Genomic DNA, 21569 nt, shown 5'->3' with positions numbered 1-21569 from the left:
ATTCTTGATTAGGAAAGTTTCAAGAAACCGATCTACAATTAAAAAAATATATAATTTTATTTTAAAAAATGTATTTCCATTTTTTAGGTACATCGTTGCAGTTATGAATAAAGGAAACGCGTTATAAAAGTGGATCTTTCTATCAAAAAGTAGATCATTTAATTAAAAATTAATGTGACTGAATAAGAGTCTGGCGCGGAAGATGATACGCAGGTAAATTTATTCTTTGCTAGAAACTCTTGTTGTTAGTTTCCGTTATTAGTGAACGTTTCGACTCTTATTTGGATCATCTTCAGCAACTATTTGAATACATAAATATCATAAAATTACAATTTGATTTGACATGCAAAGAACTATTCGCATGAAAAATTATCGTGTAGTATTATTGTGCATATATTTTTTTTTTTTACAAATTCGGCAATAGCTTCTGCATCACCTTCGTTATCAACTATAACTTTCAAGTTTATAGTGATCTATTTATCTTATCTTTTTTTTTCTTACATGTAAGTAAAGTTTTATTAAAATCAGAATTTCCACATTTAAGAGATTTCCTTCTAAAGAATAACATTATATAATATAAGATGATTTATTATATAATTATATAATATAACATATAATTATATGTATAAACAAATAAATTATATAAGTAATATTCAAATTTATTATTATTGCATGTTTCCAGCAAATGACACAGACGCGCGCGTACGTGACGCAGGATATTATTTTATCTTCTTCCAATGCCAGAAAAATAAATTGATACTCTGCGAGTGGAGAATATATAAAAAGCACCCGAGTAACTAACATTCTCAGTACAATAGTAAATGTGTCAAATTAAACTACAATTCCATTGTTATCATTGCTCAATACAATGATTGTAACTATTATATTAATTAGTATATGTGTCGTTGCATATTATTACGTTTTGAATTATCAACAATCTTCTAATAAAATAAAAAGTGTTCTGCCTGGTCCGAAAACATTGCCATTTATTGGGACAGCCTATTGTCTTCTCCAGCGAAATTCTGACGGTAATTAATAACAAAAAAAATAATATGCTTAACTTACAAAAAAAAATTAATGATATTCTTTTAAAAGTTTAGTGTTTAAGAATAAAAATGTATAACCTTATTCTATATACATTCATTATCCTTATAAATTAGTTCTAATAAGTTGATTGTTGTATTCGTTCTTAAATATTTCATAGAATTTGATTTTAATAAATTAATGAATATATTTTTATTCTTAAATCTAAAAATGTATCTTTCTAACTGTCCAGAATAAAACACAACGTAATCTAAACTTTTTTGCTTAAAAAAATGTGTACAATAATCATATCCTAAAATGCTGACCTCCTAAAACACCCTGTATAATATATAATAAAATAAATAATAAGTCAAAAAACATTTTATAGAATTATTGGATACTTTAATTATGCTGATAGAAGAATATTCATCCCCTTTACAATTTTGGATGGGCAACAAGTTATTCATTGGAATAAATAAGCCAGGTCAAATAAAGGTAAAGAAATAAAAGTTATATTTCACTAAGAATAAACAAATATATATATATATTTACATAAAATAAATATTTATATAAAATATATAAAAATATTAATTTTTTATTTATCCCTTGTAGAAATTTATCACTAGTAACCAATTAATCACTTATTTTGAGTACTTAAAATACTGATATATAGTAATTTAAGTACTCGAAATAAGTGATAAATTGGCGTTATTAGTGATAAATTTCTATAAGGGATCTTTATAATGAATGCAATACTTGTAACTATAATTGATTTAATTAAAATAATTTTTTGAAATATATGTCTAAATATCTATAATTGTGTAAATAACAGAAGCAATTCTACATTGAAAATATTTTCAAAAATTGTATATAATGTTGCAGAAAATTTTACAAAATAAGCATTGCTTAGATAAAAGTATAGCATATGAAGACCTTCTTAAACCATTATTTGGCAAAGGATTAGTCACAGCTTCTGGTAAGACCTTTTTAAAAGCGTAAAACAATTATTCTTTATATAACTTAATTACTATAAAAGATTATTAAAAGATTATTAAAAGATTAATTATTCACTTTTACAAGGAAGAAAAAGATCCCTTTCTGATTTTGTTGAGCTTTGGATATGTTATGATCTAAATCAAAATAAGAAAATATCTTATCATTTTACGCTAAAAGAATAAAACGACCCTAAAAAATGAATTATTGACATATACTAGATAGCACAACCGTGCGCTTCGGGCGCGCCATTGTCCGATTTTACATAATGATTTTATAATGAGAGTACTTATTAAGTCAGCTCTTTTAATTTTTAAAACCACAATCTCCACTTGATTCCTCTCGACCAATAGAGCCAAACGCGATGTTATTGCGACAATTATGAAAGAAAGAAAATTTGGAAAACTAAGGAATTTGAATCTTATGGTTGGGATCTCAAAAATTCCCCTTGTTCCTTCTCTTAACATCCCCTGTAAAGAAAATAGGCGAGAAAAATATTGGTCCGAAAGTCGGCTGAATCGGGAATCGAACCCGAGACCTTCCGCTTGCCGGACGACTGCTCTTCCAGCTGAGCTATTCAGACACGAATAAATATTTTTCTCAATGTTTAAACCCCCCACCCACCCAAAGCGTCGTAATTAGATCCAGACGCGACGAACAATAATGAGAGTACTTATTAAGTCAGCTCTTTTAATTTTTAAAACCACAATCTCCACTTGATTCCTCTCGACCAATAGAGCCAAACGCGATGTTATTGCGACAATTATGGAAGAAAGAAAATTTGGAAAAATAAACATTGAGAAAAATATTTCTTCGTAAGTGTCTGAATAGCTCAGCTAGAAGAGCAGTCGCCCGGCAAGCGGAAGGTCTCGGGTTTGATTTCCGATTCAGCCGACTTTCGGACCAATATTTTTCTCGCCTATTTTCTTTATAGGGGATGTTAAGAGAAGGAACAAGGGGAATTTTTGAGATCCCAACCATAGGATTCAAATTCCTTAGTTTTCCAAATTTTCTTTCTTTCATAATTGTCGCAATAACATCGCGTTTGGCTCTATTGGTCGAGAGGAATCAAGTGGAGATTGTGGTTTTAATAATGATTTTATGTAATTTTATATAATATTAAAAATAAATTGATACAAAGTTTCGCTCGTATATTGAAAAACAAAAAGTGCTAAATGCAAGGCCAACTTATTGAGCTGAATATTCGAGTTGTTCAATCAAATGACATTTATTTCATATATAAATTATAAAGTTACAATCATTGAATATTAAAATTAACGCAAGAATACAGTCATTTTACAATCAACGTTTCAACTGCACGCGGTCTTCTTCAGTACATTGTTAAAATATAAAATCATAAAAAAATTCATATAATGTCAAAAATTAATTCTAGTTCTTCAGAGTCGAGAGTTTATGAGCAGTTAACGCGTGTTTTACTCCATCGTGTGTAGGAAAAATGTCGAATAATGTTCGACTCGATATAATCTTTGGTTTTATTCAGATCTCGAAAAGTTTCGTCGTTAATAAGCGAGAAATTAGAACGTTCCGTAGGCGCTGCGATTAATAAAAATTAACAATTAACGTATGTCGAAATTACAATATATATCCCCAACAATTAGCAATGTGCTTACCTAACATCGTCCTTCTTGACAATTTTCACCACGTCTTAAAAAAGTTATTGAAGATGACACACGACAAAACCAACAATATAAAAAGACAGCTCATTTTAAACTCTGCTTGATCGGAGAGTGTGAGTGTTTATATATACTCTAATATCTATGTTTAAACCGTAATGTCCTATTTGTCTTATTATTATTTATTGTTCGCCAATTTATCCAAAATATCAAAATATGACTCGCTGAGTAACTCAGTATTCTTGTTTAAATTTAGCCCATTTTTTGTTCTTTAATATATAGCATCTCAGAAATGAGTCTTTTATAATAATTATTTTCGTTGTCTAGAATCTTTACATTATCCCAATTAAATGTATAATGTTCATTTATTATGTGTTCAGAAATTACTGAAAATTTCGTTGAGTCCAACCTGATATTATTTCTATGTTCTTTTAGTCTCGTCTGTAATTGCCTCTTCGTTTGGCCCACATAAGATGCATTACAATTATTGCAACTGATCTTATAAATCACATTCGAATTGCATGGATGTTTAGTTTTATCTTTCTGTACTTTAATAATATTATCAAGTTTGTTGAGACATCTATATCCTACAATACATTCTGTATTTTTTACCGTGGAAACAATCATTTCTGAGATCCTATTTATATACGGAATGACAAAGAATTTGTTGTTAACTGAGTCCTTTTCTATAATTTCTGTTCTTTCTATGTTGGCTTGTCTCTCTATAATGCTTTTTTTAGATATGATGTGTTCTATCCGACGATTGATTTTGTTAAAGATCAGATCAAGAGGGTAACCATTGCTTAAAAGTATATTAATGATCAATTCCAAATTTTTATTGAAAAATTGTGGGTGTGATAACAACAGACATCTGTCTACAAGATTATATATTAAAGAATATAAACATAAAAGCATTACGTAAAATTGGACAATGGCGCGCCCTTTTTATTGACATTTATATATGTGTGCGTGTCATACTTAATTTTTCTATCTTTTTATAATATTTATTACAGCATCTATATGGACTAAAAATCGAAAAATGATAGCGCTGAGCTTTAATACAAACACATTACGAAGATCTTTTGATATATTTGTCGAACAATCCTTAATATTAACAAAAGAATTAGAAAATGTTGGACTAAACGGGAATGAAATAATCTTTGTTGAACATGTAACAAAATGTACTCTCAGTATTGCGTGTGGTGAGATCATATAACTCTTTTTATTTGTAAAGCATTTTACACATATTTGTTATCGTAAACATTTTTAAAAATTTAAAAAAAAAATAAAATTTGGAAGAGACGAAAAAAAGTATTAAAAGCAATTACCTTGTATAAATTAAATAATATTAAATGTTAACAAATAAAAAATTTTCAGTATTAAATAATGTGTATGTATAATATTATAATTTAACAATAGAATATCTCAGTGATAAATTATTAAATTAAGGCCATGTGTAACGAGCAATACGAAATTATTTTATTATTTAGAAGAAAATTCTTAATTTGACATAATAATTACACAAACGTTTCGAGCTCTACTTGCTCCTCTTCAGTGCGCAAAAAAATAATGATAATAAATACCCATAATAAATAAATACATACATAAAGTTCTAATAAAAAAATCCGCAATACATAGTCAATATAAGTTATATAGTTAAGTCATAGTTAAAACGCAAAATATATTTACAATGAATTGAAACCATTAAAATAGTTCAACAAAGTAAGAACCCAATTAGAAGCAGAATGATTCGTCCGGTTATTCATAAAATATTTTAGAATTATTAATAAAAACTCGGAGTGACACTTATACATTGCTCCAAACGAACCACTTATCGTTATTTGACGAAAGTCCCTCGATCTGGCAATGATTATGTCCATCTTCTCCAAATTATTTGATATTTGTTAACTGAATTTAGAGAATTTATTCAATTGTAAAATAGGATTCCACTAATGTGTATGTAAAAAAATTAAAAATTACAAATTAAACTAAATACTAAAATATTGAACCTTTATGCTTACAAATTGTTCCGAATAACTTGAGATGACGATGCTTCTAATTGTTGTTGGCCTTATTGTTAGTACTTGACTGTTGTCTAGTCTTTTAAAAAGTCGAATAAATAGGTGTCAGATCTCACAAAATAAACATTTACATAAGTCTAAAAATTCGATATTTCTTCTAGAATGTCGAAATACGCGTTGTTAAGCAATTCGGTGTCTGTGTTATTATTTATACCATGCCTTTGTTCCTTGATGTGTATCATTTCCGAGATAAGTCTTTTATAATAATTAGATTCAATATCAAGTATTTTAACGTTATCCCAATCAAAAGCATGTTTTTTATTTATAATATGTTCAGAGACCACAGAATGCTTGGAGGAATCAAATTTAATATTATTCATATGCTCTTTTAGTCTAGTGCGTAATTTTCTTTTGGTTTGCCCAACATACGAAGCTTCACAATCCTTACAATTAATTTTGTAGACAACATTATTATTATTGTTATGCACGTTTTTGTCCTTGTGGACTTTAATAAATTTGTTAAGATTATTTAGACAACGGTATCCTACTCTGAAATCTGATTTTTTTATTGTCGATGCTATTGTCTCAGAAATGTTATTAATGTATGGAATGACAAAAAATTTTTTCTTGCTATTATCTTCTGCAATTTCTTTTTTTCTATTGTTGTTAAACTGTCCATTGTTTAAAACTCTTATTCTCTTATTTATTTCTTTAAAGATCAAATGAATAGGGTAACCGTTGTCCAATAATATTTTAATACACAGTTCTAAATTTTTCTTATGATATATGGGATGAGATAATAACAATGCCCTATTAATAAGATTATAAATTACTCCTATTTTATGGCACATAGGGTGACTCGATAAAAAAGATAGTACTCTACCTGAACATGTCTTTTTTTGAAACCAATCTAAGTGTATGACGTTATTTATTATTTTAATGTTTAAATCTAGAAAATTTATGCTTCTATTAATTTCGTATTCAATCGTAAATTGTAGTCGTTGATTGTAACTATTAAACTTATTCAGTACACTATCAATTTTATTCTTTGGTGCCACCATAATAATGTCGTCTACATATCTATAATATATTCCAATACCAATGTCCAATTCATTAATTATTGATTCTTCAAGATCTTGCATAACAATATTAGCAATTATTGGCGACAACGGGGAACCCATAGGTGTGCCATAAACTTGCTTGTATACAATGTCATTGAATGTGAAGTATGTTGACGACAATATAAATTTAACCATGGAAATGAATTCATTTTTTGGAATTAATGTATGTGTATTGATATAATTCCATCTATTGCTCACACTTTCTATTGCAAGATCTATCTCAGATATAGAATATCTCAGATTCATTTTGTTAGCATTAATTGTAATTATAAGCTCGCAATCAAACTTATAATAATATAAAAGAATTTTTATTTTCTGTGTTTATATTAGATGTTATTTAACGAATTTATAATACACCTTTACTCAAAACCATTACTCAAAAAATTAATTAGCTACTATAAATAATGTCTCTAATATTAAATTTATTTTTGTTTTTATTAAAGGCACAATGACGGATATAAAAATGGAATTCCTATCAAATGAAAGCCATCAATATTACAAAGCAATGACAAGGTAAATTAATTTTTAATTCTTACAACATATACAGAGATCGCAAGATTAGTCTACATAAAAATAATTTTTAATTAAAAAAAAACGTTTTTTAAGAGAATTTTGATAAATATAGCAATTATAATGTAAATTAGAATTTTATTATATGGAGCATTTCACGTGAAAAGAGTCCACCTAAAAATAAACTTTTTAGGATTTTTTCGATATCGTGGAGACTTGTTAGGGTACATATTGTAGATTAAAACTACAAAAATAAGAATTATATGCCTCACCTCCAAGATATCGAAGATGGAACGTTTTAAGTAATTTTTCCTTGTTTGATATTTACAGTTAAAATTACAAAATATATAAAATTTTGATAGACATGATTTTTTAGAATTCTTCCTGTACTTTCAGATAAAAAAGTTATTTTTAATGAAAGAAATTTATTAGAACAAAAAATAAATTTTTTAATTTAAAGTAAATAAACGGAAAATTATATTCGCTTTTAAAAATTTGAAAAAATTCTCAAAAATAATTCAACATATGTATGTATAATATGGTACTATAAAGGAAATTTAGATTATTTTTTGTCCACATGTGGAAATTTAAAACGACTAGCAAGAAAAGCTAGTTTGCAAGGAAGTGTAATTCTCAATGTTGAGGCATTATACATGTGGGCAAAAAATAATCTAAAGGAAACAACCATTTTATACAGTTCAAAAACAAATCATAATAAATTAAATAAGATTTTAAAGCCAAGATTTACCTTAGCAAAAGTAATTCCAGGCACGTTAAAATTTCATACAATTATTCCTGCAAACAATCATTTAATTTTAAAAGAATTTAGTTTTGATAAAAAAGTATAATAAAATGAATAATAGAATGAAAGTATAATAGAATGAAAAAATATAAAATTAAAATATAAAAAATATAAAAAATAAAAACAAAAATATAAAAAATACTTCAAAATTACTTTTTTTAGAGCTGTTTATTGAAAATATATTATTTATGTAGTATGAAATAATTAGGTTAATAAAAAATTTGAAATAATGAAGTTTTTCGCAAAAATTTGTTCGAAATTCTCATTTTGTTTAAAAACAATACTCGTTTACGAGTGGATCCCATTGCGATCTCCAAATTTCCTTTATAGTACCATATGCTACATATATTAAAGTATTTTTGAAATTTTTTTCAGATTTTTAAAAGTGGAATAAATTTCTTTCATTAAAATAACTTTTTTATCTAAAAGTACAGGAAAAATCTTAAAAAATCATGTCTATAAAAATTTTATATATTTTGTAATTTTAACTGTAATTATCAAAAAAAAGAAAAATTACTTAAAACGTTACATCTTCGATATCTTGGATGTGAGGGATATAATCCTAATTTTTTTTTAGCTTTAACTTCATTCAATATGTGCCCTAACAAGTCACCACGATTAGTTAAAAAATCCTAAAAAGTTTGTTTTTAGGTGGACCCTTTTCACGTGGAATGCTCCACATATGAGTTTGTAAATGTATAACTAAAAAAATTATACTTTTCTCTTGGTTTCACACGTATAAAATTTAATAATCATGATTAGTTAAATATACTTTTATATCTTATAGTATATTATTTTAACACAAAGATGTTTCAGTTTCAGAAAAACTTTTCAATTAAGAGGACGAAATATATTTTTATATCCTAATTTCATATTTAATCTTACTGCTACGGGACGAGAACAACGAAAGAGTGTAAACTTTTTACATTCTTTCACAGATAAGGTAATTGTTATGCGAATATTTCTATATTATAACTTGCATAGTACTTTATTTATTGCACAATCTGTTATTACGCAGATAATACAACAACAAACATCTGCATTAAATGAATTGAATACCAAAAGTAAAACAAGACGTAAGTTTGTCATATTTGTGTTCTGATCTTTGTATTTTTATAATGTTGTGCATAAAAAAACAACTAAATACGTTTTTTCATATCTTTAAATTAAATATAATTAAAGGGTGCTTTGTTTAAGTCGTTAAACGATTATTAGAAACCAATTCTGTTCGCAATGTTAAAGTATTACTTAAGCTATGTAAACTTAGCATCTGTCTTTTTAAAAATTAATTTTTATTAATCATTCTGTAAATTAGAAAAATATATAAAATTGAAAAAATAGTTATCACACTCTTGCGAATGTAGACGAATGTATTTATGCAAGCTTCTAGTTTTTAAATTACATTATTTGTTAAATAATATAGATAAGTCCTTTCTTCACACCTTAATGAAGGCATCCCATACAAATAAGTTGTCACAAGAGATGTTACACGATAACATGATTACTATGTTAATAGCGGTATGTAATGTATTTGTACATTTAATTGTATATAAAGAAGTAATTAAAATTTTTATTTATTAGGGCACAGACACTACCGCCATTACGGTAAATTTTGTTATCTTCATGTTAGCAAATTTCCCAGATGTTCAAGTATGTATATATTAAATTCATTCAAAATTATTTATTCGTTCTTTTAAAATAGAAGTTGCGAATGACATTGTTCTATGATGCAGAAATTTAAAAAATTATGTTGTAAGCAATAAAATCAGAACTATTTATTCGCGATATTTAAGTCATTCATCGGCATACTGTTATATAAATTACGCAATAATAATTTTTAACGTAATCTTGATAAACTATTCTATTATTACATCAAAATCATAACTTGAATTTGTATAGTTTTCCTTTTTAAATTAAGTATACTTATAACAGATAAAAAACTGAAATCTCATTTTTTTATATACAGAAATCTTCATTCACACACACAATTTACTTTAATAATAATTTTATATTAAAAATATATAATGTTTTAAGATAATATAAGAATTTTTTAATAAGACTATACATAAATAACTATATTGAACTATGTCATTATCAACAATTTCATATTAGATAAATACGAGCTAAGTAATAAAAAATTATACTTTAAATATTATATATATATATATATTTGATTATACACTTAATAATGTTTAAGATAAAAGTATATACAGAATTATTGGAAATTTTTGGAACGAAAACGCCACAATCTGCTCCAATAAAATACGAAAATTTAGAACATATGGATTACTTGGACCGTGTTATTAAGGAAACTTTGAGAATATTTCCTACTATTCCGCTATTTTCACGACAACTAACAGAGGATTTAGAAATGGGTATGTACGATATGAATTGAAGTATAATAATATATATTTTTTACAAATATAAATATGTAACTATTATGTTATTGTTATTTAGAATTTATACACAAAAAGAAATCTTAAATAATAACTATAAATTACAATTGCAAATATAACGTTATTATTTAAGAATTTTTTCTGTTTAAATTAAAATAAGCATATCAAGATCTAATAGGTGTACAATTTAATATAAAAGCAATATTATCTTCAACTTTTTATGCAATTTATTTTGTTTGTTTATATAAGCAAATTTGCGAGATTTAAAAAAATACAGATAACAATATATTATTTTTTATATAATTTTAAATAAATTATGTTTTTCTCTTTTTACTTATTAGATTGAGTTGCGCATATATTTATTAAATCTCTGTAAAAAAAACTAAAACATAAGAGTTGGCCTATTCTTATTGTTTTATTAATAAAATCTATTTATTATGTTTTTATTATGTATTATTATGCTTCTATTATAGTTTTAACAATAATTACATTTAAGTACAAAAATTAATGTTTTAGAAGAATTTATTTTACCAAAAGGGGCTAATGTTGTCATAGAGTTACTTACGTTACATAGAAACGAAAAATTTTGGTCTAAACCGTTAGTATTCGATCCGGACAGATTTCTTCCTCAAAATATTGAAACATCTTATCAGCATTATTACATGCCATTTAGTATGGGACCCAGAAATTGTATAAGTAGATATAAACAAATCACAAACATGTTTCCCAATGAGATTTATTTGCATATATAAATAACTAACAAACTTTTCCAGGTATGCAATATGCGATAATGTCAATGAAAGTTATCCTAACAACTTTGATAAGAACATTTGTATTCAAAGTAGAAAATAGCATTCAGATAGATAAAATTAAACTAACTGTAGACCTAGTATTATCTACTGTTGAACCTTTAAAAATTCAAATTGAAAAACGAGATATGCATTAAAATGAAAGAACATATTCATTCAAAGAGAATGGTATTTTTTGTAAATATACGATTGAAGTCAAAATTGTTCGCAGAAGAATGAACAAGGAAAGAACAGAAGTTAATTCACTTGGCCTATTAAGCTTTTGTAAAAGAGTGATTTTAATTACAGCTTGAAAATTTTAAGTATATTATAAGTATAGTATTTTTATATTACTTAAATATGTTATATCAAAATGCTGAACGATTATATCGATTGTATGTTTAAGTATACAAAAATTATTAAATTACTGTAATTAATATATAATTTTAGAAATAAACTTATAATGTAAAAGAAAAAATACAGACAATATTAAGAATATGATTATTCGGCCCTCGAAATAGACATACAATATATTGTTACGTCCCTGGTTTTACATCCCCTGAGCGCCTTCATCCCTTTCATCCCCTGAACATCATCGTTAAATGGATTGTTTATTAACAACCGGCGTACGGCTGTTTTCCGGCGCCACCTTGATTTTCGGGACCGAGCTGTCACATCGTGAGAACGCATTTTTTTGACGGCTATCAATACCTTTGTATTCCGGGCTTTCATATCTTGTATTTCGTTGTCTTATTAAATCCGCTTCGCATATAAACACGACTTATTCCTTTCGCGCGCGAGTGAGTGCGTGAGTGTGAGAGACGCTTTTGCGAGACATCGCAAAGGTCATCCCGAGGACGTAACAATATATATGTATCGGCTCTAGAGTTTAAACGCAATATTTTTTGAAAAAATTAATTTTCGGGCGCAAAAGACATCACGTTTAGGCTCTACAACCGATACATATACAAGATGTCCGGTGACTCACGTATCACCTTTCGTAGGCAGGTAAAACAGGTCAAACCGAGTAGAAAAGTCCTGTACCATTTTGCGAAATTCTTAATAATTAATGAGAAATTAATTAATAAAGATTGATCAATACGCGCACTTACAAGCGATAGGAGGATCGCTTCGCCGCGCGCTAAGCAACGGTGTAATTATATAGGCTGTCTCTTCTCGCCGCGCGCTTGTAAGCGCGCGTATTGGTCGATCTTTATTAATTAATTTCTCATTTATTAAAAATTTTGCAAAATAGTAGAGGATTTTTCTACTCGGTTTGACCTGCTCAAAATAAAATACTCAAAATATACTAAAAGAAAAATTATGAACTTTTTTACTATATCTTACATCAAAAATCAAAATTTCTTTTACAATATAATTACATAAAGTATAATTTCTTCAGATTCTGACGATCCTTGGTTGGGATATATTGTGGCTGTCTCACAATTTCAATTTAATTTTAATTTTGACTTATATATTTTACTATAAATTGAGATTGATTGTTGTTTTATGATGAGTTAAATATTACTAATTTTACTTTTGCACTTGAAAATGACCACAACCATATGGTCGAAACTTCGTGAAATTAAATAAACGATTTTACCTGCTAGTTTGGTCAATTATTTTCAAAATTTATAATTTCTTCTTTTAAAAATATACAATTACATTAAAAATATTGTTATACGTAAACCCCAAGGCTTATAATAATGCAATACACATATTTATTTTATATGAGAGTTAAACAATTTTAGTTTTGATTTATATTGACAGTATTCTGAATGAGAACAAGAACACGATAAAAGAAACTGAAGCACAATGTCAGATACTGACTAAATTCAAAGTTCCGAATAATTCTATTACATTAGGAAAAAATACATAAATCCTTAAAACTCGAAGTCTCAATAAAGGACATATATATATGTTTTCTCTACTTTTTAAAAGAAATCTGTATCTTTTCTTTCGTTTATATGATAGTTGAATTCATTTTAATAACTGTAATGAATAATTATAAATTAATAATCTTTTGATTCCTTTAAAAATATATTTATTTCACAATTAATTAAGAAAAAAATTTTTTTTTAAATGCAAGAAATACTAATAATTCTATAAATATTTAACGTAATAAAATTGGCTGATATACTCATATTTTGTTTATCGAGTAAGAAATATTTTACAAATAGTGTCATGAGAAACCATAGAAAAATATATACATATTAATACTTTGTAATTCTTAATTTCAAATTTGTGAAAATTCATTAAATTTTTACATTTTTAAAATCATATATGACATATAAAAAACATAAACATATAACATAAAACTAAAAAAGTTTTGTTAAACTGCAGTTTTTGAGCTATTATTGGATGACCGATTTTATGAAAACCTGATCCCATAATTTATTTATCTGTTCATCCATATGAAAACTATTTTTGCATTGTATCGCTTGTTTTACAATTATTTACATATTATTTTTAATTTAACAATGATAAAAATGTTTCTCGTATACTGTTATTTTGTATATATTAGAAATGGCCTGCTTTGATAAATTTTATTATACGAGTATTGTATATACAGTGCGTGAAATCTCCATAGTTCCTCTAAATGATTTCGAAGTAAAAATATTCGGTTAATCGAGTAGTCCCCTGACTTGAACCCAATTGAAAACCTTTGGGGAATATTAGTCCGGAAAGTATACGCAAATGCAACGCAGTATGCTACAATTTCAGATCTTAAAGATGATATAAGACAAGTGTGAGCTAAATAGAAATCGCAATCTTACAAACCTTAATTGACAATATAAAAAATAGAGTTTTTGAAATTATCCGTAGAAATAATGCTCATACACATTATTAACATGTAATTTTTAAACAAAACATTTTGTTCTATAGAGTTAATAAAATAATATATTAAGTGGAACTATGGAATAATTTTGCCCTATCCTCTTACTACAACTATAGATATTTTTAAATAATTGTCTGCATAAAGACATATATATTTACCATAAAATTGTTTAAATGATATAAAACTATAAAGTCACCAGATGATAATTAAAAAATAGTAATAATTCAATCGACCAACTCTGGCAAATAAATAATTTTATTGAATTTTCACAACGTTTCGGCCGTGGGTTTCGGCCTTTATTAAGTGCTTTAATATAATATTAACAATTATTAGAAAAATAAATATAAAAATAATAAACTATATAGAAACTTTCACACGTTAATACGCAAACATACCTATGTCCTTAAATCAAAGTAAATCACAACTGTTTTAAAAAACAAAAATTCAATCTTAGAATATGACATCATATAATAACATGATAGTATGAAACGAAATAACTATGTTATCGTGTCGATTTCGAGGTCCCTATATACTCACTATTTTGATCAAACTAAACGACCTTTATTAGTTTCTCGTAAACATTATTTAGATTATCCGTGTCTTTTTGTAAATTAATTGTGTTGTCAAATTTTTAGATAAAAATCATCGCGATTTCTCATTTACTTACGTATTTCTCATGATGTAAAATTTCTGGAGCAGATCAATCGAAATCATGACCATTATCCAATTTATGATTACTTATGACTGAGTAATTACTATTGTGTACTTTAAAATTATTAAAATGTTCTTTTATACGTGTGCCTAATTGTCGTTTAGTTTGACCAATATATGATAAGGAACAATTTGCGCAATTAATTTTATATACTACTCCTATATTTTCTTTTAAAGGTAAAGGATCTTTGACGCGTCTAATTAATGTATTTAATTTTTTCGGTATGCAGTAAACGCTTTGCATGCCAGTAAATTGTTATAATCTCGAAACATCCTTACTAAGTTCTTTGACATACGGTAAATGTATATAATACGGTCAAATTTTTTACTAACTGAATTATCGTTATCCACATTGCGATCGTCATTATTTCGTGTCTTAAGCAATTTTAACCTATTATTCACAAACTTATTAATAATATATCCGACGAAAAACAATTATTCGTCAATATCGATTTTACTTTAGAGATGTTCTTTTGATGAAAACAGTCGTCCGATAATAAAATTGCATGATCAACAAGACTAAAAATGGTATTCTTTTTGTATTTAAAAGGATGATTAGAATGATAATTAATATATCTACTCGAGCAAGTGGGTTTCATAAACCAATCAGTTAACAATCTATCATTATGTCTGATCACATGGTGTTCAAAAAACTAATCGCGTTATTACTTTCAATTTCATGCGTAAATTTTAATCTCGGATGGTAATCATTAAAAGACGACACAATTTCATCAACACCCTTCAATGGGATGATCGTGAAAATATCCACATATCTGTAAAAGGGTGGAAATCGGGAATTCCCGATTCATCCGACTTTCGGACCAATATTTTTCTCGCCTATTTCTTTACAGGGGAAGTTACGAGAGGAACAAGGAGAATTTCTGAGATCCCAACCATAAGATTCAAATTCCTTAGTTTCCAAATTGTTTTTCTTATTTGTCGTAATAACATCGCGTGTGGCTCTATTGGCCGAGATGAAGGAGGTGTATTGTGTTAATATATATATGTATATCGGCCATTATTAAATAAATTCTTTCTCACAAAAAAACGGATTTAACGAACAATCTTAATATAGTTATATACAAACGATGACTGAAGCAGAATGTCAAATATTGACTAAATATTGTACTTTGTTAGAAAAATAATTAAAACTTTAAAAATTAAAGTCAATTTTGCCAAGCGACACATTATATGTTTCTTTACATTTTTAAAGAATTCTGTATGTTTCTCTTTTGCATATATGATATTGATTTCAGGTCTACATATAACAATGTAAAACTTATTAATGATGAATTAAACTTTTGATCTCACCTAGGTGTAATTTTTTAAAAATGGATTCAAGAAAAATTTTTTTTAAAAATTGAAATAATCGTTAAAAATAGAGATGGAATATTAATACTATAAACACACTGTGCGCGACGGAAAGCAGGATAGGAAGGTCGGAAGCGAGACGATAGATAGACACTACACTCGACACACGCGTATCGTTAACAAAAATATATTTCAACTATTAACACAAAATACAATTGTTTAACCGCACAGAATTTACCAAAAGATAGCCGAGTCGAACGTATTAGAAATAAATACAATAAACGAGAGAAAAGCCGGGTCGAAAATAAATTACTGAATGTCCGCAAGCAACGGTAATTAAACGTGAAAAACGAAAAAGACAAGCGATCTTTTTCGTAAAGTATAAGCACACTCTTGACGCGACAAGCAATCGGAAAAGAGCGCCGGGGTTACGAGAGAGGAGGTTTATATAGGCCTTATTTTCTGGAATATTCGAGAACATTTTTATTACTCTATCTGTAGGTTGAGAGCGAAAGAACATTCGCTGTAATTATTTACGTTCCCGCAATTCGTAGTTTTGTTATTATTGGGAACTAAATTGTATCTCCTCTCGCGCGACCGCGGTGTTTACAATTATATGTGATTTGACGTAAGCGCTTCCTTTTCGCAGGCACGGGATATACGTATATCTGTGCGGCCGAGCGCTATTTAAAAATAATATTAATATAAAATTAAGCATGATACATGTTGCATGTGAATGAAAAGACTGCATGAATTTTAATGTAATTATGTTTTAAGACTTTTCAGCTTTCGTTAGACGTTCGATTTTCGAACACACACCATAAATATAAACTTTATAAATTATATATATAAATATTTAATGCAATCAAATTGATTGATGCACACATACTTTGACTGTCGTTTAAGAAATATTCTGTAAATAGCATTATAGGAATCTTGGAATAATTATGAATATATGAATTATTTGATTATTCAGAATAATTTAAATTTGTTAGAGAATGTATTTAAATTATTATTAAAAGGTGTACATACATTAATATAATATATTTTGAATTGTTCTTTATTTTGATTGACGGAATTACAAAATAACTAACATAATATAATAGCCTATTTTTAAACATTTAATAATCATGTAACATAATAATTATAAAAATTAATGCATTGTTAACTATGAAACAAATGTTTTCGCCAAAACCAGAAACCTCCTCTAAATAATTATCCCTATGAATTAATAATACACATTTATTATAATACTATTGATAGTCAAGAAAAAACTCTACATATGTAACATTTAGTCTTCAAAATAATTTTTATAATTCATTTGTGAGTAATTTTTCAGAACTTCCACATTAAATAATTTTGTATTTTCTAAGTTTTTAAAATAAAAATTCTTATATTAACATGCTGAAATTACAGTAATTAAAAAAAATATCTCAATAATGTAGAGATAATTAATATAGAGATTATCAATTAGATTTTCTCAAGATGGTGAGTTTAAGCACAATACATCGCATATAATATAATAAAAAAAACTTCTAATCTCTCTTTACATTCTTTATATACTATAATTTTGTGTTTATTATCTACATTAACAAACTAATTATAAAAGCTATTTTCTTCATATGCAGATCTGACAATTAATCTATGTTATTAAAAAGAATATAATAAATGTCCTTTTGAAACAAATTAACGTTAGAAAACGAAATAAACATACAACTTTAAATAATATCACATATATGTATAAAAATGACACAAAAACGTACAAATAAATATAAATTTGTTTTTATTATTATTATAAAAATTACTTACTATAATTACTTAATAAATTAATTGATTCATATTTTAAACATTTTCATATCATTATCATAGCATTTCAATATGACACATATTACATAATCATTTTGACATTTTGAGATGTAATGCGTTATAAATTTTAATATGAATATTTCATATATTAGTATGTTACTATATTATATATATATATATATATATATTTATAATAATTATATTTATTATTATATGTATATAATATATAATTTATTATTTATAATTTAATATATCTAAAATAATTCTTGTTTATTATATAAGAAATTATAATTGGAGTATAGTAAACATCCAATTTTCAAATAATAATATCACATATATACATATATGTATATCATAAATAACAGCTATTATAACAATGTACAAATCAATATATTTTATCATTACTATTGCTAAATGTATTACTCATATTATTATCATTTCGATCATACAGACATGAAAAATTAATATTTATATAAAATATTCATACAAAAATTTTTGAAAACAACATACACATAAATTAAATTAATTGACTATATTGCTTCTATAATTCTAAAATATTTTTAATAATATAGATTTAAATTTCTAACGTTATAATTACCTCCTAAAATTTCATATGGACATTTCGTCAATGATTTAACTGACCAGTTAATATTTCTTTGGTACTTAATATTTAATTAACTACTTAACAAACTGACATATTTCAAACAAATCGACTTTGTAATTTTCTACTTGTCTGTTTGTTTCGTGCAATTTTTCATAGGCCAGAACGATCTGGAAATTTCTTCGCTGAATTTCATTTCAAAATTTATTAACCACTGAATTTCCATATCAGTAATTTTATTCGCTTTGAATTCAGATGACAGTCCTATATTATTATGTTGGGCTAATCCGCGAACAAATGTTAATAGATGTTCCAATGCGCAAAGCTGACAAGTGCAAGTGGTTTTCGACGATGCACTTTTCCAGTTTATCAAATATTCCAAAAGTATTTCCTCTTGCACGTATGTAAGTAACCTCGGGCCATGTGGATCGTGTCTGTCATATTGGTAATTTTGAAGCCCTCGAAGACTTTGTAACAACTTGAACTTTGTAACAATTTGAAACGCTGGCATATGTTAAACCTTTTTCAATAATATCTCTTACTGCACGTTTGATTTTTTGTCTTTTACCATCAAAGTTGCTTTTGCATCTTCTAATTTCTTTTTTTTTTGTATAAAATCTGGAACTCGAGTCCATATACGTTTGCCACATAGTCTACAGGTAAATCCTTATGCTCGACTTCTCTAACTGCTAACCCGAGCTTATTTGTTAATGCGAGATGTTCCACTATTTTTGTTCTCAGATCCATTTGATACAGCTAAAGAAATTACCTATGAAAAAAGGAGAAAACGAAAAATATAAATGTATGTTGAGCAATTATGTAAAAGATTCGATATCGCAAGAATGTAAAATTGATTTAGCGATTTTTATCTTGAGAAATCTCGATTTTTGTATAACTTGTTTTAAAAAAACTATACTTGGAGAAATTGAATAATAAAATTAAAAGTTTTTATAAATAATAGTTAAATTTTTGGCATTATGTATAATAAAGGAAATTTTATTAGAAATAAAAAGTAAAGAGAATTATGATGACAGTGTACTTTCAAAATAAAACACGTAGCAAATTTTTCCTCACGCGGCGAAATTGATGGAATGGATATCTCAATCAAATTAATATACAAAAATGACTGAAGCACAGTCAGATACTGACTAAATTCAAGGTTCCAAATGTTGTATTTTAGTAGGAAAATAAATAGAGTTACAAAATTCAAAGTCATTTGCGCCAAGCGACACATTGTGTGCTTTTCCTACATTTTCAAGAAATCTGAATCTTACAAAAATCTCTATATAAAAATAATTAATAATGAATTAATCTTTCAATCTTTCTTATGTGTAATTTATCTAAAATTGGATTTAAGTAAAAATGTATTTAAAATTAAAATAGTAATCGTTTTAAGATGCAGATAGAAAATTAATTCTATAAATATTCTTTTAAATATTTATTCCACCAATTTTATAAATATATATGTAATCAAATTTGCGGATATACACATATTTCGATTGTCGAATAAAAAAATTCTGTAAATAGTATTATTGAAATCATAGAATAATATGAACATGTGTCGTTTGATTATTCAGAGTAATTTTTTGTGATAGAATTTACTTAAATTATTTTCTAAAGGTATATGATTGTTAGTAAATTTCAGACATTTTTTGAAAAAAACTATATATTTTCTTCAATTAATTTTTCTTATTATTTTGTACATAAATATATTACAAATTATATTACCGAAAAAATTATCTTACAAGATCTTTTACAGTTCATGTGAGATTATGTCAAATGAAAATATTAAATATCTCGCAAATTATTCACTTTTTGGCCATCCGGCTCTTATAACATTTTTGTGGAATATTAAAAAACGATTTAGGTAAATAAATAAGATAATTCTGCATAAGAAAATAAATTGTAGAACTTAATTAATTTGACTAAGAGCCAAACGCGATGTTAATGCGACAAATTAATATTTAGAAATTTTTGGAAACTGAGGAATTTGAATCCTATGGTTGGGATCTCAGAAATTCCCCTTGTTCCTTCTCTTAACATCCCCTGTAAGAAAAAGACGAGAAAAATATTGGTCCGAAAGTCGGCTGAATCGGGAATCGAACCCGAGACCTTCCGCTTGCCGGGCGACTGCTCTTCCAGCTGAGCTATTCAGACACTTACAAATCAATATTTCTCTCAATGTTTATAACCCCCCACCCCCCACCAAGGCGTCGTACCTGGTCTAAACGCAACAAACATTAATAAGAATATTTGTCAGTCAGCTCTCCTATTTTTTTAAAAAACTCCATCTTCATCTCGACTAAGAGCCAAACGCGGATATATTTTTCTCGTCTTTTTCTTACAGGGGATGTTAAGAGAAGGAACAAGGGGAATTTCTGAGATCCCAACCATAGGATTCAAATTCCTCAGTTTCCAAAAATTTCTAAATATTAATTTGTCGCATTAACATCGCGTTTGGCTCTTAGTCGAGATGAAGATGGAGTTTTTTAAAAAAATAGGAGAGCTGACTGACAAATATTCTTATTAATGTTAATTAATTTGCTTAATACGATGAACTAATTTTTACATACTTTATAAGTAAATAAAACATTTAAAAGCAGGCATGTGTATTTTTCAAGTATAATTTATTTATCTTCACAAATATTAAAAGTTTTATAAAAATCACATTAAAAGTTTATTTATCGTTACCAAAAAATTTGATTGTTACATAATTAAATTAATTAAGCATTATACGTCATATTTATATAAAATATAAGAAACATTTTTACTTAACTGATATATATATATATATATATATATATATATATATATATAATATACTCATATTAATATAATATATACTAACCTTATTTAATTCGATTGACGGAATTGAAAAATAACTAACGTAATATAATAGCTTATTATATTGCATATAATAATCGTGTAACATAGTAGTTATAAAATTGAATGTATATTACTAATTATATTAAATAAAAAATTTTGTTAAAAAATCAGAAACATTTTCTAAAAT

General features: G+C 26.5%; 1 protein-coding gene and 1 long non-coding RNA gene across 5 annotated transcripts; one reads left to right on the top strand and one right to left on the bottom strand.

Moving 5' to 3' along the window:
* Positions 1 to 90: 90 nt before the first annotated feature.
* Positions 91 to 11775, top strand: LOC114942693 (cytochrome P450 4c21-like). Of its 4 annotated transcripts, none has more exons than XM_029318111.2 (13): positions 91 to 213; positions 683 to 1028; positions 1412 to 1518; positions 1906 to 1999; positions 4664 to 4852; positions 7236 to 7305; positions 8921 to 9047; positions 9123 to 9180; positions 9528 to 9622; positions 9686 to 9754; positions 10302 to 10479; positions 11017 to 11190; positions 11274 to 11775. In XM_029318111.2, exons 2-13 carry the CDS (start codon positions 869 to 871, stop codon positions 11444 to 11446), a joined length of 1494 nt encoding a protein of 497 aa, XP_029173944.1. In that variant the 5' UTR covers positions 91 to 213; positions 683 to 868; the 3' UTR covers positions 11447 to 11775. The 4 variants fall into 4 exon arrangements, with proteins under 4 accessions (XP_029173944.1, XP_029173943.1, XP_029173945.1 ...); XM_029318110.2 differs by having other exon boundaries at positions 11017 to 11196; XM_029318112.2 differs by lacking the exon at positions 11017 to 11190 and having other exon boundaries at positions 92 to 213.
* On the bottom strand, positions 5108 to 7006 carry LOC146721397 (uncharacterized). Its single transcript, XR_014925676.1, has 2 exons — positions 5672 to 7006; positions 5108 to 5558 (listed from the first exon to the last, which is right to left on the bottom strand). It is a non-coding gene; the product is annotated as an uncharacterized LOC146721397 (long non-coding RNA).
* Positions 11776 to 21569: the final 9794 nt, after the last annotated feature.

Source organism: Nylanderia fulva, unplaced genomic scaffold, assembly GCF_048542155.1.
Source record: "Nylanderia fulva isolate GAGA-0341 unplaced genomic scaffold, ASM4854215v1 Scaffold483, whole genome shotgun sequence".
NCBI lineage: Eukaryota > Metazoa > Arthropoda > Insecta > Hymenoptera > Formicidae > Nylanderia > Nylanderia fulva.
This window is presented reverse-complemented; position numbering and strand designations above follow the sequence as displayed.